Consider the following 22,931-nt stretch of genomic DNA (forward strand, 5'->3'; position numbering starts at 1 on the left):
GGCGTAACTACACGTTTCGGCTGATAAATAAGCAGCAATTGGAACCTGTGCTTGCGAGAACGATGGGATATTTGTGCGTGAGAGAGAGAAAACGAATCAAGGAGCGGCTATCCTTTATAGTCAACTACAACATTGACATTTAGTAAAAAAGAAAAAGAAAAATAAGAAGCAACAAGCAAACTTAAGTGATTCACCCAGGGCCCAAGCATTGCAGAGCTGTTGGTTTTATTTTCTTTGTACCGCCCAACTTTTCTCCGAAGGTTTTCTTCCAGAGAGTTTTCAACAACAATCAAGCTTCCTCCCTGGCCAGTTGGTTTGGCGTTCACCGGAGAACTATGACATCACTTCCAAACCAAGCGGCGGGCACTAATCAGACCTTGATTTCGAGGGAAGTTCATGATGTAGGGGTTGAACCAATGGCGTAGGGGACATCAGAGTTCGTTAGTAAGTGAATTCCCCCTCTTTGATTCCAAATTCGTTATTTTGCTTCCATGGTACTCACCGTAGTTAATTTGCTCCTCTTGATACGAAGAGATATCAAATTAATAAAGTTCTCTCGTACTTGTTACCCCTCCATATTTTCTCCGTCTGTTTTAACTTCCTTAGCAGATTATTATTGAAAGGGGGGGGGGGGGGGGGGGGGGGGGGGGCTTACCATTGTATTGCATTGCAATTGTCCCTATTGAGACGGGGGATTTATGCTTCGAAGAGAACCGAACCGCAGACCGCTTCTGACCAAGAAAACAAACAGCCCTAGTGTGGTTATTGTAGCTGGTTCAACAAGATCAGCCAGCTGGAGAAATTGTAGGCGAAATGATCGAGTTTTTTTTTCTTGCCACGATCGAAACTTTCTCCCATGATTATCATTCGAGATTGGGGATGAATCTCGAAGCAATGGAGGGCAATGAATGGTATCGACCGAATAATAAACGGAGCCGAAGGAGGTTGACTAAACTCAAAGATCATGAAAACCACCGACCGAGAAGGTAGTCGACCAATTAAATTTGCTCGGGACTCTTCGACAAGCGACTTAAGCTAGTTAGCTGGACAACTTAAGTTGGTTATTTACTGAGCACTTGGGGCTTCTGGCTAACCCGAACCCTTGCCTAACTTCTAGTTATATAGACTTATCTCCGACGAGTGTTTCCCGATGTTGAAGGCGGAGCGACTGGAGACTGTCACATCCATGGATATTTTGCTCTAATGCCGATAACTATCCGTTCGCTGGCACGGTGAGGCTAACGCGAGCCTCGATCCATGGCAGTTGTTGATATTGTCAATACCGTCGTGGTCTGCATTCGTCTTGACCTGGGGGAGTTCTGCTCCGGCGAGGTATATGATTTGAGGCGATCAGGGAAAACCCGGTCGTCTGTTATATGCCCGGATTCTCAGCCGGGAGAAATCTCAAGTTCTTAACGATTTTCACATATATATACCCTGTGTGGAGTAGTAGCTGGTTGTATCCCCGCTCTTACTTTCGATCTCGCCCTCATTCAGAGAATCTGTTTCACAACATCTTTCTCATCCGAATACGTGCAATACGCACAATGTGTGCATGGAGGTGCGTAACTTATAGAAATGTTCGCACTAATTCTTCCCACAATTTCTCCTTTTTACTGCCTGATTAATTCCGGAGATTAAGAATTTGGAAGATTTCATTCAACTTCTGAAACATTCTGCAACCCATCGGACAGCCAAATATACCCCCTTGTCATGAACCATATGACTGGGCTTCCATACAATCCTCGAGTTTTACTGTGCTGTTCGTGTGTGAAAGGGGAAGAGAGAGAGAAAAAAAAAAAAAAAGAGAGAGAGAGAACGTCAACAGCCGATTATACTCTCCGCTACAATATCTGTGACAGCTTGAGTATTGCACCCGGCGGTTCAGTGGAAATTTCTGCCGGAGAAGCGGGGGTAATAATCATTCTCAGTTTATATCTGTTTTTGATCCCCTCAATTCCTTTATTTACGTCCTTTTTCTGTATCAAGAATGTTGTGCTTTCGCGCCGGGATGTTTTAACACCTTGATGCGCTGGTCGAACCCCGAATGGAGAGAGCCATAAGTGCCTGAGTCTGTCGTCCACGAAACTGGCTTTTTATACAATTCTGTCGGAAATACTTCACGCAATAGGATACAGTTAATATTTACTGAAAAGGCCTTGCTTGCCTCTCTAATTTCCCCGCCTCTTCCTCCTGCCATCAGAGTGACCTTGCTAATCTTCTCAAAGACCTCGGCTGGCCAAAAAGTGCACAAGGAAAATCCTGCCACAGCAACAATGCCATTCCAAAAGTTAACCTCAGGCATCTCCCTGCAAAATAGATTGCTATTCATCATTGGAGTGTCCGTATCTTTCATCTTGGCTGAACTTGCTATTGGGTTTACCACGCATTCAGTTGCAGTCGTGGCAGATGCATTCCACTATATCGGTGATGTCTTCTCATTTGTGGTGGCCTTACTGGCTAATAAGGTGACTTGATCCACGCCCATCCATTTTTCTTTTTCAGAGAAGGGTTTGCCTGGCTCATGGGAATGCCATCTTGACATGTTCTGGCTACTAATGGTGGAAGTGGATGTCTTTTAACGAACTGACATGTAACTAAATTTCATCATGTTTGTCCAAACTAGTGGTCTGCCGATTCGGCCAAAAGTTGCAAGACTGCTGGAACACTAGAGCAAACGAATGGTTTGAGGAAAAGCCTGTCCAGCCTGGAGGCACAGCAAACTTCTTTGGAACAAAAAGGCCAACGTGGTTCTCATATACTTCCGAACCTGGCGGCCTTTTTCAACAGCGTTTTCCTTCTCGCTCTTGGGCTAGGTATCTTCCTTCAAGCAATTGAAAGGTTTGTGCATCTCGAGCGTGAGTTTTGTATCTTTTTATAACTCTGTATCGGAGCACTTGATAACAAACGCCTTAGCAATAACAAATCCGCAAATGGTCATGGTAATGGGATGTGTCGGAGTCTTCTTGAATGCCATCAGCGCGCTCGCTCTCGGCGAGCATGGCCATTCCCATTCTCATGACAACAGTGGTTCATTGCCAGAACCAAGCCCTCCCCTATCCGCCTCCCCAATGGATGCAGACACCGGTCATCACAGGCATCAGCACCTGGATCACTCCCTTTCCATCAAAGCCGTTCTCCTTCATATAGCTGGCGATGCTCTCAACAACCTTGCTGTTATCATTTCTGCTCTAGTGATGTGGAAGGCGCCGCCAAAATCTCCACCAGTCCGTGAACCTCACAAACCGTTGGCCAAGTACTACGCTGACCCTGCTTGTACGATGCTAATTGCTATCCTTATTATGTTTGGGTCGGCACCGCTGGTTATCAAGTCTGGAAGAGCCTTGATGGAGCAAGCAGAAGTGTCAGACGAGATGAGATTGCTAGGTTCAAGGGGCCCATCTGAATCGACCGATTTGCGCGAGACGTGCGCAAGTGCGGGTGGACAGAAAGTCGCGGAAGTGATGATCGATGACGCTAGATAATACATACGGGGACCTGGGAATCTTTGTGGTTGGGATAAAGGGACCGGAAAAGTGGGTTTCCTGGGTTTCATCCGGGTTTCCACGAGTATTTTCTATCTGATTCGTTTTAGGGCTATCTATATTCACGACGAGTTATTGGCTCGGATTTGATTTCATTATGGTTATTGGGTCTTTTGATTTTCCTCTGGTTGGAATCCGAATCCAAGTGGTTTACTGATTTTGAGGCTGTGAGTATAGAGCGCGTTGGTTGAGAAATGTGTTTCGATACGGTCACTTGCATCGGTACTCCCTTTTCCGTCAACCAATCCCCCCTGTGTTTAGACCTCTAGTTATCTGCCCAACATATTGGATATTTACTTAATTGACTTAAATCTCTGTAGAATTTTCCTTTTCATAAGACGTCCGCAAAGCATCTCCTTCATTCACGGTCTCACTTGACTTGCGTGGGCGTACCGAAGAAAGGGGATCGATCCTAGAAGTCGAATCCTTTCCCTCAATGCGTAGCCCCTGACGTTGAAACAAACATCGACGTTGAAATTGAATATCCGCAGTACTACGTCACATGAATCTGCAGTGTGACACCCATTTGCCCCAAATCGCGCCTTGCTTCTCAATTCATCAGGCCTGGATCTTGAAGAACCTTGAGTGCTATTTACTTGGTTATTCAATGCCAATGCAGAATAGGATATCTGAACTTCCTCAGGGGTCAAGGGTGACTGGGTGTGTGTTTAATGGCTTTTTTTTTTAACCGGAGATCATTTGTTTTCTTCATGCCCGATAACAGTGCCATTCAGACAAGACACTTTTTGAAGCTGTCACTCCGCCACGAACAATATAATTGATATAACTGATGTTGTTCGTGGTATTGATTTTTTTTTATTTTTTTTTATATTTTATATTTTTTTTTCCCATTTTCCTTTACTTAATATGGAACCACCTTAATAGCTCTGAGCAGAAAATAATCAACTTTTCAACTCCTTGAAAAGTCGCACAGCCTTTCTAAAATCCCTGATAGGAAACATCTCGAGGACCCGATCGAAAAGGGATCAAAAGCCACATCTTGCTGTTGTTACACCTATGTGGCTATGTAACTCCCGGGCGGCTATTCGCATAGTCTTCATACCACGTTACGTTTAGTTTATTGGCATCGGATCCTTCTCTCGAGTATCTGCTATACAATGTTGTCAGACGTATAATCGCCGCGTACTAGATCTAAGCCACTATCATCCTTAGCATATACCCTTTCTGGCCAACTTGGAGTCCCTCATCCTTCCTCTGACATATGGGTTCTCCATTTTCATGGCCAGATCTTGGCCACTGCTTGCCAACTCTTGAACCTTCCAAGCCGTAGCGTGTTGAAATTGTGCGATAGAAAGATCATTCTGTGATGGCATTCCGTTCCACCACGGAGGTCCAAGATCTGGGGAGCCTAAGATCTAGACTTGGACATGCCCCGGGAAAAGAAGAAAATATCGAAATTTGCATTGGTCGATTGCTAGTTCTGAAATAACATGTCATCAAACCATTGCAGATATATTGAAATATCAGCGATGAAACAAGAAAGATATAATAGCCATAATTTGCTTTTCCTTTTCCCTCCTGATACTTGTGACTGTAACATGCGGGTAATTTAAGCAGGAATGCTATGCCCTCCTCCATCTCGAGGGAGGCTAACCCCGCTATATTCCGCTATCATTTTTTCGAAAGCAGCCTGCGCTACCAGGTACGCTGTAGCTTGGAGATGGTTGCTGATGGTGGAGCCTGTTAGATAATGTTCACACTCTGAGAAGAGCGATAGTTAAATGGGAAGTTATGTATGTCAGGCTCTTGCTCACTTTGGCGTCATTGGACAGATACTCAAATCAACTACCCGCAACTTTTCAACGCCATATACTCGGAAATTTGGGTCGGTACAGGCTGCGGAGTCATCAGCTTTACCCATTTTTACCGTACCATTGGCATGAAAAATGGGGAGTAATTGTTCTTCTATGAATTCCTATATATTCAAGTCCGCTAAATTAGACGATGGAACAGTAGCTTACTTTTATCCTAACATGCGAAGACAAATGGGAGGGGTAGCCGGATTAGCCAATTGCGGAAAACCTACGTAGATATCTTCATCTGATTGGCTTTTCGGTGCCAGCACATACCCGTTAAATTCCGGTTCAATCGCCCCAGATTCGAAAAATTTCATGATTTCCCTGACTGCAAGGCTCAGCATTCGTCGATCATAAGGGTGAGACATGTAATTTGGGTTAATGATGGGATTATTGTTCGGGTTCGCGGATTTCAGCGTAACTTCACCCCTAGACTGCATATTCATAAGACCAACTCCGGCACACAGAAATGATGTGCCCTCCGGAATGACGTACGTCGGGGGAATCTGAGGTCCTCCGAAAATTATTTCATAATGGGGAACAGAACCATGAGCCAGGTGCTGCTTCGAGAGTGTTCCTAAGCTCTGATATTCATCTGTTTTCAGAATGGCTTCTTCCTTTAACCACCCTGTGATCATACAAGACCGATGTAGATTTATCACCCCTGTTCCGTCTTGTTTCCATTGTTCCCGCGCGGCTCGACGGGCATCTGGATCAGAGTCAAATTTCCATCGATCGAGGAGGCCGAAACCTTGTGCGTATGATGCTCCTAAACAAACCAAGACGTGGTCCGATAGATTTTTGCCTACTCCAGGGAGATCATGAATGACCTGAATATTGTGCTGGGACAGCTCTTCCTTGGGGCCAATGCCGGATAATAACAGGATCTTCGGAGTGTCAAAACAACCCGCTGACAATATTACTTCCTGATTCGCGACAACTAGTTGTGGACTTGTGAGACAGAGTGAGATGAGATGGGGTGAGGAAGTTCAATGTCACGGACATGTTCTGCCATCAATTGTTTCGACACCAACGGCAACCTTGTTTTCAAAAGTAATTTTGGCAACTTTTGCATCAGTCACCATAGTCAAATTTCCGGGGCGACGGCTGGTGTATATCGATTCACTGGTAGAGCGATAGCCTTTGAAAGACGAACTAGGCGCGATAGATATCCCGATTGGGCACCCCGAATTAACGTCTAGGTTTAATGGCATCTAGCATGGGAAAATTAGAGTTGTGTGAAGTCCTGGCTCTTGTTATATTGGGAAAAACGCACACCATATCTCGTAGCAGCATCCAAAATTCCCGTTATTCCATTCTCCGGGTGAGACGGCAAGCTCACATGGAGGGGCCTACATCCGTCTAGCCTCTTGCCTCAAAATATTGGCTTGTCGGGGTTTTCTAGAAATACTTACCCTTTCTGGCCGTGGTCCTCTGTCAAAGGATGAGCATACTTTTTCAAAACCCCAGGGACCTCCGTGTGGAACGTCTCTATCTTTTTTTTTTCAGTCAGAGGCCAGTGTTTGCATGAAGGTGGAGCATGACATCAGTCTACCTCTTTAAATCTCCTCTGGGTCTGATCCCACCTCCAAAAGTCATCACCAACAAGCTCAGCCCAATGGTTATAATCCTCTCCAGAACCATATAGATAAACCATGAAGTTGATGTTTGAAGAGCCTCCTGGTCCCTTTCCACGGAAATATGGGATTTCTCGATCCCTGAGGAAGGCTTGGGGCGTCGAAACATAGCCAAGGTCCAAATCCGGCCGCTCAAATACCTGGAACTTGTCATACTGGCACAGATGTGTATTATCGGGGTATGCACTTCCAGACTCCAGAACCACCACTGTGTGATCCGGTAGTGCAGTTGCCAGACGCGTGGCGAGGAGAAGACCTGCAGTGCCCGCTACGAAACATTAGCGACACGTTCTTCATGCCAGGGTGATAGTGCGCGAATCCATACCTCCGACAACGATGAAATCGTAGCTGTTTGCCATTGCACCGCTGCTTTTCTTTCAAACTTCCCTTCTGATCATCCGTACAATAAATTGCGGAGAGGTGGTAAAGATGGAAAGAAGAGGGGTTGTTTGCCTCCATATAAGCCAGTGCTATTCCACGGATTGCAAGCTATCCTAGCGGTTAGTGCATAGAAGTCCAAATATAAGTACCATGTTCGGACATGGGAGGAGAGCTGAATTTTCGGAGCCCTAATGGAACGGCAGTGTATTTGAGAGTGGAGCTGAGCTGAATATTAGAAGATAGTCACAATAAACAGTCTTCTTATATATATATATATATATATCCGAGACATTTGCCAGGACCTTACAGCATCGGCCGCGAGGGCTAATAGAATGAATCAAAAGAATTCACCACAGGATGTACTCTCCTATCGTGGCTTCTAGCTACCGCGAAGCACATCGTATATATATAAACTAAACCATGCAAGACTGGCAGCGGCTTTTTTTCAGACACTTTGGCTGCATAGGGAGCTGCTGATTTAGGAGGCTGGGTTCTTATATCCGCCTATTGTCAAGAATATGTGCATACTTCTTATAGTCACTTTGAAGATTCGTAGAAACCCTCTTTATGCTGTTTTCAAAACACTTCTCTTCAGACGAAAAGGTAGGTAGACGTGAACTAAAACGGCATACCGCTGTCTATGAGCTGAAAAATCATCACTGATTAAACAGCTCGGTGTCAGCAGCCATGACTTCATATCCCAACCGAAATAAGAGCAACGCTGATGGTGACCAAGGCGAGTTGTATGCTAAAAAAAAGAAATCAGCATTTGCGGGTAATAGCGGGCAGAGGTGCTGAATGCTAGGTTTTCTCTTTGCAAGCTCATGATTTCTGTTGACTGTAACATCTTGAATTCAATCGAAAGGATAATCTGTGATTTCTTTTCCTCCCATTTGTCCATCAGGAAATATTGAGCGAACTTTCCTCGCGGTTGAAATATTCCGTAGCAAACAGCGATCAAATTGCACCGCATTTGCAGAGGGATGAGAATCTCGCACATACTTTCTGCAAGACAAATTGTTGTTCTGCCACTGGTAGAACAGAATGAGATTAACCGGGAAGAATATCACATTCAGAGCTAGCAGAAGAGTCCACTGCTTTCAGCGGAAGAGACGGGCGGAACACTCCCATGCATGGTGGAGAAACGGGAGTTTATCCTGAGATTGATCTATTTGGGAGGGCCATTGCCTAGGTACATGTCTTTGTTGACATTCAACCCTAGGGAGCATTGCTCTCCAGTGGAAAAAGCGGCGAAATAGCAAGCACAATAATTCGGAGCCTGTCATTGGACTGTCCATTGGTTGAACACCAGCATTAACTTAAATGTCATGATATTATCATATTCACAATTTTGAAAACAGAGAATCGTGCTAATGTCGTCGATGTCAACAGGTTCAATGGGCTTATCGGGGTATCAATCCTCTTTTTATGCAGATCCAGAGGGTTAGTTATGTGACTTTTAGTTACCACTAAACGAGCTGCTCTTAGCAAAACTAACTCAACTTGCTAGAATCCAATTAATTCCACAACAACAAAATAAATATTAATTAGATTATTAAATAGTAATGAGAGTATTATTTAGTTCCATACAAAATAAGTGATTTAATAAAATAGATGTGTGCTTGGCTGAAGAATGCAGCCATGGCAGGAGACCTGGCATGGGGTTAGGAGATTGATCAAAGAAGTATCAATTTCTGAATTAGTAGTAGAAGCAGCAGTAAGCTGCTCCGGGGAATTGAGGTTGACCTCATTTCCTAAACTGGAAGATTGGATAGGGTTTAAAGGATTAGAATTCACTGTAGGCGCCTGCTTCTGCTGTTGCTTTGACATAGTTGTAGTTGAACTGACTGATTTTCACTTCACAGCATGAGTATGAGCCTGTTCTTGCTTCTCAGCTTCAAGCTGAGCCTTTTTAGCCTCTCTAGCAAGCTGTTGAGCTTCGCGCTGCTCTGCCTTTCTAGCCTTCTCTTCCTCACAGGCTTTCTAAGCTGCTGCCTGAGCTGCTTATCATTCAATTCATTTTTGCTAAGCCTTTTCAGCTTCATGTACTTTTCAGAGATCATGTTGAAGTCACTCTTGAGCTTGTTGAGCAGCTTTCTTCTTTTTTTTATGATCTGCTTCCTGAATCCTCTCATAAGCTTGTTGAACTTTGGATGATGAGAAGAATTAAGTCTGACCAGGCTGCTGCTCTGAATTCAATAGACCTAAGAGCTTTCCATGCTGTTATCACTTCTTTTCATTGTATAAAGCTTTATTTAGAGCCTTATTCTTATGCACAAGCACCTCCTTTTCAAAGATAAGCTTCTCACTAGCATGTATGATCTTCTCCATGTCTTTAGAGAGCAGGCTCTGCTGAATTCAAATTCTCTTAATATCATATTGAAAAGCACGAGTAGTTGTAGATGTAGTAATCTTAGTTGAAGCTGAATTGACTAGAGATATATATCATAGCTCAGTCTAGAGATATAATGATATATATAAGACAAAAGCTCAATTCATCTATCTACTAGGTAGCTGCGATGAAAATACTAAACTGAGGATTAGAATGTAGGAATGAAACGAGCAACTGAATATATATAGGCGGTTGAGGATTGGAACGGATCAACCTAAGCAACTGAATATAGTTGAGGTTGGAATGGATCAACCTTATCCTATTTTACCAGCGACTGCGCTGTAATAATTTCGACTGTATTATAAATCAGTGAAGAATACACTTAGAAGTAAATGAATGAATATCAGTGGCAGCAAATGCAGATTGAATATTCTTAGCTGTTAAAGACTGATTCTATATAGAATTGAAGACTAATAAAAAGCTTCTTTTTGTCATTCAAATGAATCTAAATCTACTGCAAAAAAGATTATTAACACTTTGAGAATATACTCCTGCTAGAGGATTAAGAATGTCAATATTCAAAGATTGCAGTCAGTGAGTTGAATGTAGAGGCAGTACTGCAAGAAGGATTTGATTTTGATCTGCAAAATCAATAAATCTTGATACGTACGAGCAATCGAATAGGTAGGATAAATCATGTCTGATTCTCTTCTAATAAGAGGGGCAGATGCCCTACTATATATACATACTATAATCGCTCTATATGGTAGGAGTGATCGCATAGGATAGGAAATATAGGAAAGATTAGGGCCTCTGAGTGGATTAGAGAGGGGCGAATAGAGAGCGGATACTAATATAGGGAGAGGCGGAAGAATAGGGGCGGAACGCCACAAATCTCATATTGATATGAGAAGAGTATCCATCTAAAATAAAAAGATATCTTTTATAGTCTGCTTTAGTCTTGGTGTGTTCATCAAAGATCTGCTTCAGTCAGTTAAGCTCAGAGTCATCATTACTGTAATCTTTCTCAAAAACTGCAAAATAAGCTGTATTATCCTCATTCAGATCCTTTAGCCATGTATCCAACATATTGTGAGACTCTTCTTGATAAATAAAAGCAGATGAAAGAGCTATTCCATCTGCATATGTTGTTGCAAGTAAAGAGATGAATTCACAGCATCTTGAACTGCAGTAATTCACTTTGTCTTTAGAGCTTCAACTGGAATGACCTGCTTACTAGCCTGGTTGATGCCAATTAAGAAGCCCTTTTCATCAAAATTGTAGATATTTGATGGCTTAATGTTGTATTTTCTAATCTTTTCATTCAACTATGTAGTTAACACAGCAAAATAGTTAGCAAGAGCCTATAGAGAAGAATTTAGTGCAAGAAAACAAGCAAAAGATCAAAATACCAGCTGGAAATAATGCTCAAAATGAGTAGAATTATCTGCTATCTTGTATTTTTGATCAATGTCATGGATATGAATTCTTTGAATTTGAGCCTTATAGTGCTTAGTAAAGTGCCTCACCTAATAAATTTCAACAGATTCTTTGATAATTTCCACAATGAGATTTTAAATGATTTGAGGTGTAGTAGCAAAGCTGTGAGCTGCAAGCTTCTCTATATAAAGCAAAAGCATTTGTTCTTGCTGATTTAAAAGCTTCTTCTTATGTTGGGAGGCTGCTTCATCCTGCACAAGTTGCAAGCCATTATAATGATGGTGCAGTGTTTCCTTATTAATTGAGTGCTTCCTAGCAGTTGCAGTGTAATTTTTGACCTTTTGAGCTCTTAAATCCTTAATTGCAAGTTGAATAACTTCTTCATTTGACATCTCACAGCATTGGAAGTCAAAGAATTAAATTGCAGTGCGTCGTAAAAAAGCAGCTCGTTTAGTAGTACGGTTCGTTTAGTGGTAGTTTAAGTCACATATTGTGCTTGTGCAGAAGACTGAGATTCAATTGTTAGGACTTGACTCGATTTAAAATGGGTTGTGATTTCGACCAATGAATATAACTATTATAAGACAGATTGAAACGGGGTTTGGATAAGAAATGTTCAGATTGGTAGTTGAATATCGGCCATGATCTGTTTTTGAAGTTTCTTCCTCCCTGGACTCTTTGAGGCTTGGTGCTTTGTCTTTCATAATAGGCTATGTAACTCTCAAGGGTAAATTCATCTATGTGCTAATCAGGACATAAGCCGTCATTCCAGATGTTCAACTTGCAATTAAAGTATTGAATGTAAGAATTTTGAATTGAGAAATTAGTAAATCAATTCTCATCTAAAAGTTCTACTATTCGTTATTGAAAATATTATTCTTACATCTTCTTTTTAAGTCAACAATAATCATGCTTTGAAAATTTAGAAAGAAAAAAAATATGTAATAATAAATTGCATATTGACATAAGAGACCTGTTGGATGAGAACGTTGTTTTTGTAGCGGATCAGATCATCGATCAGCTCATTGAGATTGATAACAGGGACTTCCGTCCTTGGGCGGCCCTGGTGTAGGGTTTTTAAGTACTGTTGGACATAGGATTGAGCGTAGGTCTTGAGACCATTGATAAATCGTTGTACAAGGAAGGGGTCGGGTAGAGACCAACCGTGAAGGTCGATCTCATTGACAAGCCGGCGCCAGGCTTTTGCATACTTGGATATATGACGCTCGTACTGGTCAACATTGATGTGGGATATTTTGACGAAGTACTGGGCCTGTAGGTCGGCCCAGTGAGATTGGTATTCCAGTTCAAGTGCTCTCCAGAGGGCGGCGGCCCTGCCTATCTTCACACCACCACTGTTGTCTTCTCGACAGAGTTTAAACTGTGCGAGTGTTTGAGGTTCGGGTTTCATGCCATTCCATTGGCATTCCCACAGCTTTGACTCTTTATATCGCCATATCCTGGCGTCATCACCCTGTCTTTGACCTTTTTTTTTTTTTTCATTGAAGTTTTTGAGAATATCACTGGCTTGTAGAAGGATTGCTTTGCCTTCTACTTCTCGCCTCCAAGCTGCATAGTTAGATTCACCAGCGAGCTTGTTGCTGAGTTTTAAATCAATATATCCGAATTCATCTTTGAAATCTATGAACGCGGACGAAGGTGGTGGGAAGAATGATGATGAAGTTGAGGGCTCGATGGGCAGGCCTTAGCTGCCTCATCCAGGCATCTCGAACGAGCTTCGCGGCTTGCTCTTCAGGGAATCCTATGGCTCGCAGGCGTAGAAAATTCGCACAAATCTGGGTGAGTTCATCATTCCCATTGCTAGGGGTGCTCGTAGGAGTGGGGTTAGAGCTTTATTGCTCCATGTTGTCTACTGCTGCTTGTCCTATTCTCTCTATGAAGGGTGGTTTGCTGATTGCTTGATTGTAGTTGCAGGGTGAGGTGAGCTGCTTGTCTGGGTCAGGCGTACTGAATCGCTCGTCTCCTTGACTGCTAGGTTCGTCACTTATCCCCGGATCTAGAGATGGGTGACGGCTTCGGGTGCCCTGCGTAGGTCCCGTTTTGAGGCTTTGCTTGGGCGGCATGGATGTGTTGAACTGCAGAATCCTGCTAATCTTCAACAGACCGCCTCTTTTCTTTTCTTTTCTTTCTTTTTTTTTTTTTCTTTTTTTTTTCTTCATTTTTTATTTTTTATTTTTTTTGGAATTGAGAATAAGCTTACGAACGACTATAGCGGGTAATTACTGCAATCTTTAAATCGCAATGAAACTACGCAGTCATCAAAGCGCTCTAACCTGTTGGATGTTGCACTGATCTTAGTTACGTGTCAAACTACGCGTTGAACAACGATATAATGATCACGTGACCAGAGGGTCTGCTCACAACACGCCGACAAGACCTTTTCAGTGATTCCAATCATTGATGTGTCCCAACATATTAAAGCAGTGATTGCTGTTGGAGATGGGTAAATAAAGTATTTGATCTTTACTTTCTGCTTTTTTATGTTAGTAACTACATCATTTTCTCTATCATTGGTATTAGTCTAGATGTGTACAGGTCTGTGATGATTACAATATTTAATACACTCTCTCCACTTGGATAAAAAGTGTAGATTTTGGCGGGTTGCCAATGTTTCTGTGGAGGCACTGTAGTTATTCCATACATACCGAGGAGGATTATTTTGACCTTTGTTGGATGTAAGGTAATATTTAAAGATGTTTTTTTTTTTTTTTTTAGCTACAATTGAAGTGGATTCAAGGCCTTGCCTGGCCTATCCATGGTTCGTTGCACGTCAAGAGTTCCCGTTCCATAATAAAACTTTCGCAGCTTGAACCAGTTGAACGCAAGTATTCTCAGGGTTGTTCTGTGAGTTAAGGGTTCTTGTTTCATCTCCAACAAGGGTTGATTTGAAGATCTCCACAGTGGGACTGGGCATTTCTGAGGTGCTTGGTTCCTGGTATTCAAATGCTCGTGTTTGGCCGGAACAATACCGAGTCTTGAATATTAATAAATCCGAAAGAACTAGGTCTTTCAGTAACTAGTAAAAAAAGGGACGAAAAAGGTCGCGCCGCAGAATTTGCACAGCTCAAGTACGGGGAGCAAACCACAGGATGGGAATCATCGATCATCCCCCTAAATGCCGCGGGATCTGACATAGCAATCATCTGTCCATATCTCCTCCACGGATCGTCATCGAACGAGCAAATGCGTTTGTTGATGCTGATATACGCCCATTGACGGTTTTGTAGCGTCGGCTGCGGAGAAATAACGTGACCTCAGCCTCAACCCCGGCCAAAGCTCCAAACCTCTTTAACCCTCGACTTTGTCGCATCCCAAGAGATTTTCTTCTCCTTTTTTACTATCTTATCCCGCGCCGCCCACAGCAGCTCCTGGATCATCGCTAGCTCGTTGGGCTTTGGCTTGGATAAGCGGCTGATTGTTTTCTTCGTTTTCTGTTGTTATATCTTGTTCTTTCTCCCCTTCCTCGTTCTTGTTGGTTTCCCTGCTGTCAGAATCATAGCAGGATTTCCCCCCTCTCCTCTAATGAATCTAGTTAGAGCAGCCAACCAGACTTGTTCCCTGTGCCCTTATTTAATGCATGTCACAACCTACAGCCCGTCAGCGCGCCCTCAGTTTCACCCGTCCATCACATTTCTAGGTTATATTTAGCTCTCCCTTTTCCTGACCGCCGCTGCTGCTCCCTCCCCAGCCCCACCAACTTGGAAACGCTGGCTGTGCCTTTGGTGTTGTTATGGTTCTCTGGAGTCCGCGAACCACTGGCTGGCTGCCCTATCTTGACTGTGAGGCAACTCTCCACGTAAAAACAAACGCTCTGGTTGGACTCTCCGCCCAAACGAGCTCTGAACTCTCTCCTCTCTCTCCACTGCTACCTAAGTGCTACTCTGCTATATTGATTCAGCGACGTTCATAGTCGGCACCCAGCCTCATGCAATTCTTCCATAAAAATAAATCGCAGGCGTTACTAGTGGGTTCTGTTGATAACGGGTCCCGCGGCAATCATCTCTCTTTCCATCGGCAGCAGTGCCATCAGCCTTCTCCCACCCCCCATTCCCCTCCAAAATCCCGCTGGCAAATTGCTCAACCCACAACAGTGGCCCTCTCCAATACAACCGCTATTCGTATGTCGACAACGACGACTACGACTACGCTTACAATCAACCCGACCAAACCTCTCATCCTGCCTACGCGTACCAGCATCAACCACCGCCGACTAACGACAATCCGATCCCTGGACTCGCGGTTACGTCCTACTCATCCTTAGTCCCTGAGTCCACTTCTCAAAACTTCTCAAGGCGCCCAACGCTAAATCTAGTTCCAAGTGCCCCGACAGGCCCTGACTCCCATTCCAACTCTGCCAACCCCGACGCGAGTTCGCCCGAATTGTCTTGGACTCCTCAAAGCCTCGAGTCTTCCCATCAGCTTGAATCCCAACCACGCAAGTCAAGGCGGAGCATTTTTGGGTTTCCATCATCCAAGGACTCGACGAGCACCGCGTCTAAGGTTCTGGGCCGGAATCTCTCGGTGCGGAAAAAAGCTGCTGCGCAGGCTGCTCCGCCAAAGCAAGACCCTGCTGGACATATCGCCGAGCCAACTCTGGAAACCTCTGAGGAACACCCCGCGGACTCATATATGCCGCTATCCAAGAGATATCTGCAGTCGAACCAGCAGCATTTCTCCTACCCCTCAAAGACTGCCAACCGATCATCTTCACATATTGACTCACAGACATTCGATCACAATCTAGAGAATCGCGCTGTTCAGCGAGTTAATACTGATCCCCTGTCCAGTGAAGAGTCTTTTTACCAGCAAAGCCAGTCTAGTGACTCATTCCAGCGAAAACATTTCCCAGAAGTTCAGCAGCCCACATCTCGCAATCCCCAGTTCCAAATTAGCTATCCTACGCGACGTGACTCCGTTGCTGGCTATCCGGATCAAACTTCCCAACCACCGCTATATTCTCCTCAGGCGGAACCGCACTCGACCGCCCGACCGCCATCACAACAGTCCGTGGTGCCGCCCCCATCACCACTTCACCAGCACTACCAAACCTCAGACCAAGGCCAGCAGACACCACCAGCTTTTCGACAGACACTTCAACCAACCGCAGCTCCGTCACAGAGTCAGGGAAGTATGTCAGCACCGGAAAAACAGACGGGGCACCGCCAACCTGCGGATAATTCATCTCATCATGGTCAGGGTCGAGAAGGTCTGGGCAGCGGCCAGTCTCAATACCCCGCGAATCTATCTCAAGGCGGGAGCTTCAAGGGCAATCATTCACAACAAAGCCTAGCAGACCCGGAGAGAGAAACCCCACCCCCACCACCTCATACTAAATCCCGCGAAGAGTTTTCAGATGCCGAAGTCCGGGTATTGATGCAAAAACACGAGGAACTCCGTACGTCACCTTTACGGGAGGCTTTTACCTTTTCAATATTTAACCCCTGCCTTCCTCGTCTCTTACCCCTACTGACGATTGCCACGCAGAAGCCAAATATCTGAAGGTAAAAAAGTATTATTTCGAGAAGGATGCTCAGGTTCAGTTACTTCAGAATACTGTCGCGCATCAACGAATGTCAACCTCGCGCACAGTCCTGGATGATAGTGAATATACGACCCGCTTCAATCGGCTGGATGGTGCAATAAACAATCTTGCATTCAACATTCGCAAGGAGTGGAGAAGCATCCCCGTTTGGTTGCAAGGCGTCGTCAATGAGGATGCAGCCGCCGTTGGTACCAAGGAAATGACAGCTGTCGGACGAGCATGCCTCAGTCGATGGTTGGTAGATGAAATCTTCGACCGGCATTTTCACCCCGGCCTTGAGCCCAACTTAAGCCGCCATCTGAAAATGATCGAGCGGAACGTGCGGCGCGGAGCCAAGGTGGCCTCGGACGAAGATAGGGAAAACCATCTTGCCAAACTCTCCGCGTGGCGCAGGACCACGTTGGATGGGTTAGGCGAGATACTGCAGAACCGGGCCGCGGAAGATAATCGATTGCATACCACCAAAAATCTCGTTGAGAATCTCACGGCATGCTTGGAGATGCATCTGCGAATGCCACCACCTGCGGGCCTAGAGAATAGTGTTTCCATGATCGTCGAACTTGCCATTGGCATCTGTGCAAACATCCCCTTTGAATCGAGGGAGATAGCAATAGAATATTTCCTCCCCGGCTCACCTATATCAAACGTCTACATGAAACTGGAAACACCGCTCCTGCCACTCACTACCCCCTTGGGCGACACCCGCGGTGTTGGTGTTTCTGAACCCCAGTCTGCTACCGATCGAATAGATCAGGGCCCAGCAGGAGACAAGGGTGCCGAGCCCAGCCTTCAGTCGGAGAGTGCCATGCTGGATGTGGATAGGGAGAATTTAAAAGACTCCTCGTCTTCCTCTACGACGCACTCTGGACACACGCCTCTGACTTCCATACAGCCCAAGGAGCCTAGGAAAAAATCAGTGTTTGGGTCATTGATGAGCAAAAAGCCGCATTCTGGTCCATCAAGTGTGCCTCAGGGTCAGCCTGAGCATCCGCGATCTGCCTCCTCGCTCTTGCGGGACCGGGATCGAGACCGCGATGAGGTTGAGTATAGAGAGGGTGATAACGGTAATAGCGGTAATAACGGTAGTAGCAATGCTGCCGCAACTGCCACGACGACGAGCAACAATAACAACATCAGTAATAATAGTAGTGGCCGCATCAGGTTTGCTGCTTTCGTTGCTGTTGAGGTCCGAAGCAAAGGCGCGAGTAATGTTATTGTCCGTGCGCCGGTTTATGAATTTCCCTAATCATTTTCATTTCTCTTTTATTTTCTCTTTTTCTCCTGGTCCCCATTTGGGAGGATATCGCAAAGGGCTTCCTAAAGACCTCTATGCACCTATTCCCGGAGTTTCCGATTTGGCAAATATATATATATATATATATATACATACTCTTGGTTTTTATTTTTCTGCTTTCCGAAAATCTTTCGAAGTATATGATGACGGAACGAACTTCCCCCCTTTTGCCATGTTTCCTCTATTTTTGCGCCTCTAGCCTCCTCTTTTCCTTCCTGCACTTTTGTCACACTAATTGCTCCAATGGTTTCTGTCTTCGGTACGGTGTATTGATATTTGGGGACCTGACGGGCTCATATCCCTTACCGTGGGTCCCCTGTTGAGTTTCTGTTGTGGACCAAAAGATGGAGAATTTTAAACGGATGGGACGAATAGCTACAACGGTCATATCGTTTCATCGCTTCTTCTTTGATGAAACCACCACTGTTATTATTTTGGATGGACTCTCTCAATACTTTCACATCGCTCTCGCTGCTGTTTAGAACAAATCAAGTTTCTCCTCCCCTCTGGAGTCGCTGTTGGAATTCAGTATACACGGGGGTGGAGCACATATTGTTGACCGACCTTTCAGATCACGACCTGAGTTCTGAACCAGTAGGCCTGTAATAAGAATACCCGTGTACGTCATAGCCACACATATTTATATGACTATGATTGTCTGTCATCCGCATATCTTATCTTCAGTAACTACAAGGTAGCCGTGGCACGCGCACTCACTACCTCCCATTAGTGAGTGCGCCCCACCGTAAAGAAAACGTCACTGTAACGAAAATCTTTTAGGATCACCAATCTTCAAAAATTAATTAAAATGGTCAACACCATGCCTATCTATAATATAAAGATTATCTACATACTCATTAGAGCGTGTAGAATCTCCGATAGATTGAGATTCATTAATAACGTCACGTTGTGGTTGGTTGGCATTAGATTTGGGGACTTTGATCCCGACCGACCGTAGGACTCTATTCCGCTCTTTTATCGATTCCTCTTCCTTACAAATGCTTGATCTTGCGATTGGCATCCTTGGTAGTGAGGACGCCCCCTACCTGCACCTGCCTGCGGCTGTTTTTGACAATCCGGCGTCTATTCATCAAATAATGAGCAGATAACTCGTTCTCTCAGTGCGCGTTCAATTCCGCCTGTATCAGACTCCCCCTGAAGACCTTATCCAATCACCGGGTCAGACCAGGTGTCAGGGTGTTTTTCATCTCTTGTATGATCTTATCTGCTGCCTCGATTTGACGACGTAGTTTTATGAGTGTATGCAGGGATGTCAACTGAGAAGACGCGGTGGAGGGTCGGGTCTCGGGGGGTGGGGTAAAACTGGAGCATTCTTCGCCGTCACCATCATAGACAAGCAGCTCCGGGCCATCATCTACATTATGTTGCCTCAGGCGTTGAAGGATTACTTCTCGTTTGACTGGATAGATCCCACGGGCGGCGAATCCGACTCTGATGGTGGCAGGTTTGAAGGTTTGCTGACGGACGGACGCTCTCCAGATTAGCAAGGAACTGCCTCCCACCATATTGCTCATATCCGTATCGAGCGGCCTCGTTAACCGCTTTTGTATGATAAATGCTTATATTGCTGGAAAGGCACGCCATCGAAGAGGTTGCAGTAGATGAATCGTATGAGATGGGAATCCAAATATGACGATGTTATGAAAGTCGCAATATTGAAGAAACTCTTCGGTAAGGTGAGATCCGTGATTGTCAAGCAGTAATAATCGATGACTGCGAACCTGGCGTTTTTTAGTGGCAGTGTTAAATTGTTTTATCCATTCGAATCTGATCTCATCATTAGTGAAGCCGGTGTCAGATACAGTGATGGCATAATTGTCAAGCAGGTTGGAGTGTATATACCAATCTTCTAGATGAACCTTTGATTTCATTATAATCAATGGCTTCAACACTGCGCCATCTGCGCTGACGGATTCCGCCACTGTTATTAACCCGCGAAGAATGTGATGATTGTATGACGGAATTGACACCTCGATAGGCGGTTATTACCCATTGTCCACGCCCTTCTCCTTCTTGAAACCCGATCTCGTCGAAATTATAAACATCGCTGGCATGGAAGTTATACTGATTGAAGACGGATTCGTAGCGGTCGAACCAGCTGATAATGAAGCTTATATCCTCATTCGACACCCGTTTCGGATCCATCCGTTTCTGCTTGATCCTCTTATAACCCGGCAGACGTTTGATGAATCGATACGCCCACATCTTGTCCACGGTAGGAGGAGGAGTGTCAGGATCGGTATGATAACGACTCAGCATTCGATTCGCAGCGGCTTCGATATGTTCAGCTGTAGGGGTGCAAAAGGTTTTATCCAATTGATGAATCCACTTCCTGATCGCTTCCTCCTGGCTGTCACTCAACGTGTTCGATTGATCGGAACCCTCATATTCCTTGATCTCTTTCCCTTAACGCGTCCATACAGAGTTCCATGTGGAACTTCGAATTCTCGCGCCACGTCGGTGATTTTTAATTTTGGATTTGATTTTATGGTGTCTAATGCCATCTGAATCTGATCTTCCGAATATTTAATACTATTAGGCATGGTGGTGGTGGTCGGTTATTAATTTTTGAAGATTGGTGATCCTAGAAGGTTTATGTTATGGTTGATGTTTTCTTACGGTAGTTGAGTGCGCGCTTCACGGGTCAATACCAAGTCTGTCGCCCGCCCATATTCAAAGTCTTGGCGCTCTCCAACTGAAACTGATGTTTACATAATCCTCTCAAGCGAAGCCAAGCCCTTGGTTCGAACTAGTCCCTTTCCAGCTAGCCGACAATTATCGATCCCACAATGCAAACATTCTTTAAACGACGACGAACCTTTTACCGACATATTGCTAACCACCACCAACCAGCATCGCCCAACTCACCCCGTCCCCTTCAAGCAAGCGACGATATACCGCTCTGCGCGCAGCATATATCTCCTGTCATGTGTACGTATTACTTCCCGCCTGCCCCTTGTCGCCACGAGGAACAATGTTGGAACTAGTACTAGATGTGGAGAATATGGAATGGCTGACCGATGCGGTTACGTGAACACATATAGCGCTCGTGTCCGGTGAGAAGACGAACTTTCAGTTCATCCTCCGTCTTCTCAACACCAACGTCGATGGCAAGCAAAAGATCATGTATGCCTTGACGAAGATCAAGGGAGTTGGGCGCCGATATTCCAACTTGGTCTGCAAGAAGGCCGATGTCGATTTGAATAAGCGGTAAGCGAATTTCTCTTTTCTTGTTTTTTTATGACTTGGTTGCTGTGTGATTATGCTTGCGGGCTGGGATTGAAATTGGGTGTTGGATATGGAATGGATTTCGATGGGAAGGCCGGAGGGCTTTTTTTTTTTCTTTTTTTCTTTTTTTTTTTTTCGGGATGCAAATTCGGGATTGGAGAGAGATTTGATATTGAAAGGGCTGGAGATGAAGAAAGAGAAGGGAAGGAAAAATTGAAAGGAAGGAAAAGAAACATTGAGAGTGGGAATACAAAATACAACTCCCGAACCGAGTCGATTTCCTTTACAGATCCATGCATCTCAACCCCGCCCAGTGCTCATCGACAAACGAACCCATTCCTCTCTTCCATTTCTACGCAAAACTCCTATACACTGATACACGCATACACATGTATTTATAAATACTAACGTCCCAAAAATAGCGCCGGAGAAATCACCACCGAAGAACTCGAGCGCATCGTCACCATCATCCAGAACCCCACCCAGTACAAGATCCCCACCTGGTTCCTCAACAGACAGCGTGACATCACCGACGGCAAGGACACACAGGTTCTTGCTAACCAGATGGAGTCCAAGCTTCGTGAGGATCTGGAGCGTTTGAAGAAAATCCGCGCCCACCGCGGTCTGCGTCACTACTGGGGTCTCAGAGTCCGTGGCCAGCACACCAAGACTACTGGCCGGAGAGGGCGCACTGTCGGTGTCAGCAAGAAGAAGGGTTAAGTGGCGATGTTTTTGCTCTCTTCTTGTTTTTTGTTGATTTCTTTTTCTCTTTTGTCTGGTGCGTTGGTTCGGGGGTGTGTGGCTGTGGGAAGGAGGGAATCGTATATCTGTCCTCCTCCATATGTCCTTTTCCATATGGCTTGTTTTTGCCGGGACATTCATGGAGTGCAATCGGGTTTAAGTCGAATGGAGGCAAATATACAAGAACAAAACGAAACAAAAAAAAAAAATTGTATGAATTGATCCATTCTTCAAAAATTTCATGATGTTTTTGTTTTGTATGGATGGCTATTTTTCTCGCCCATATTTTTTTTCCCTCTCTCTCTCATTTTATAGGTTATGCCGCAAAATGATTGATTGACCATCGTGTCGCGGTTTGTAAGGAAATGTGCAGGCAAAATGAACTCTCAATTTAAGAGCCGTCGCTTCTCTTGATTTTGCCTCTACTCCGTACGTCCACCCATTCTCTCACGCTGTGCGATTGTGTAACTGATCTCTTCCAACGACAAATATCGTATCCAAAGGTTTCCTATCATTTTAAGGAAAGTCTAAGACTGACTTACTTTTAGTTTAGAGTCGTGAGGGGTATTACTATGATCGACTTCTTTAGGGGGTAGCTGGAGGCAACCCTAGGTTTAAGTAAACCCTTCAAACGACAGTTTGATGCCTTTCACCCCGTTTCGCAGTTAAGGCTAGGCAACCCTCTGAATCTGGCATCTTGGAAAGATGTGATATGTTATTCCTCTAAGTTATACTAGTTATAAGCACCGATGCCCTGTGGCTCTTGCGAGTACGATAAGCCCCGAGAAAAAGTCAACATGACAAAAAGCAGCGCCGCGAAATAAGCACGAATAAAAGTCCAAAGCACAGGAAGCAAATAACGTATATAAACTGCGCATAACAAAATCTGCAGATAAAACGTTCATGGGAAGTGCCGATGTAATGAAAGCTAG

The 22,931-nt window shown here is 44.7% G+C and overlaps 7 protein-coding genes across 7 annotated transcripts; 3 read left to right on the forward strand and 4 right to left on the reverse strand.

Annotated features, from left to right (window-relative positions):
* Nucleotides 1–2,276: 2,276 nt before the first annotated feature.
* On the forward strand, nucleotides 2,277–3,485 carry PADG_06308 (uncharacterized protein; the record flags this gene model as incomplete). The annotated part of the gene is made up of 3 exons (XM_010763381.1): nucleotides 2,277–2,468; nucleotides 2,657–2,858; nucleotides 2,917–3,485. The coding sequence occupies 3 exons, from the start codon at nucleotides 2,277–2,279 to the stop codon at nucleotides 3,483–3,485; spliced, it is 963 nt and encodes a 320-aa protein (XP_010761683.1).
* A 1,630-nt stretch (nucleotides 3,486–5,115) lies between these two features.
* PADG_06309 (uncharacterized protein) lies at nucleotides 5,116–7,358 on the reverse strand (the record flags this gene model as incomplete). Its single annotated transcript, XM_010763382.1, has 8 exons — nucleotides 5,116–5,233; nucleotides 5,321–5,481; nucleotides 5,593–6,302; nucleotides 6,366–6,576; nucleotides 6,639–6,714; nucleotides 6,778–6,857; nucleotides 6,918–7,267; nucleotides 7,325–7,358. The coding sequence occupies 8 exons, from the start codon at nucleotides 7,356–7,358 to the stop codon at nucleotides 5,116–5,118; spliced, it is 1,740 nt and encodes a 579-aa protein (XP_010761684.1).
* Nucleotides 7,359–11,286: 3,928 nt separating this feature from the next.
* On the reverse strand, nucleotides 11,287–11,544 carry PADG_12078 (uncharacterized protein; the record flags this gene model as incomplete). The annotated part of the gene is made up of 1 exon (XM_010763642.1): nucleotides 11,287–11,544. One exon carries the CDS (start codon nucleotides 11,542–11,544, stop codon nucleotides 11,287–11,289), a length of 258 nt encoding a protein of 85 aa, XP_010761944.1.
* A 505-nt stretch (nucleotides 11,545–12,049) lies between these two features.
* On the reverse strand, nucleotides 12,050–12,563 carry PADG_12079 (uncharacterized protein; the record flags this gene model as incomplete). The annotated part of the gene is made up of 2 exons (XM_010763643.1): nucleotides 12,050–12,064; nucleotides 12,117–12,563. 2 exons carry the CDS (start codon nucleotides 12,561–12,563, stop codon nucleotides 12,050–12,052), a joined length of 462 nt encoding a protein of 153 aa, XP_010761945.1.
* A 442-nt stretch (nucleotides 12,564–13,005) lies between these two features.
* PADG_12080 (uncharacterized protein) lies at nucleotides 13,006–13,236 on the reverse strand (the record flags this gene model as incomplete). Its single annotated transcript, XM_010763644.1, has 1 exon — nucleotides 13,006–13,236. The coding sequence occupies one exon, from the start codon at nucleotides 13,234–13,236 to the stop codon at nucleotides 13,006–13,008; it is 231 nt and encodes a 76-aa protein (XP_010761946.1).
* A 1,862-nt stretch (nucleotides 13,237–15,098) lies between these two features.
* On the forward strand, nucleotides 15,099–17,961 carry PADG_06311 (uncharacterized protein; the record flags this gene model as incomplete). Its single annotated transcript, XM_010763383.1, has 3 exons — nucleotides 15,099–15,141; nucleotides 15,195–16,568; nucleotides 16,658–17,961. 3 exons carry the CDS (start codon nucleotides 15,099–15,101, stop codon nucleotides 17,959–17,961), a joined length of 2,721 nt encoding a protein of 906 aa, XP_010761685.1.
* A 2,858-nt stretch (nucleotides 17,962–20,819) lies between these two features.
* PADG_06313 (40S ribosomal protein S18) lies at nucleotides 20,820–21,978 on the forward strand (the record flags this gene model as incomplete). The annotated part of the gene is made up of 3 exons (XM_010763384.1): nucleotides 20,820–20,961; nucleotides 21,075–21,240; nucleotides 21,681–21,978. 3 exons carry the CDS (start codon nucleotides 20,820–20,822, stop codon nucleotides 21,976–21,978), a joined length of 606 nt encoding a protein of 201 aa, XP_010761686.1.
* Between the last annotated feature and the right edge of the window lie 953 nt (nucleotides 21,979–22,931).

The sequence above is a fragment of the Paracoccidioides brasiliensis genome (assembly GCF_000150735.1).
Source record: "Paracoccidioides brasiliensis Pb18 unplaced genomic scaffold supercont2.8, whole genome shotgun sequence".
Taxonomy (NCBI): domain Eukaryota; kingdom Fungi; phylum Ascomycota; class Eurotiomycetes; order Onygenales; family Ajellomycetaceae; genus Paracoccidioides; species Paracoccidioides brasiliensis.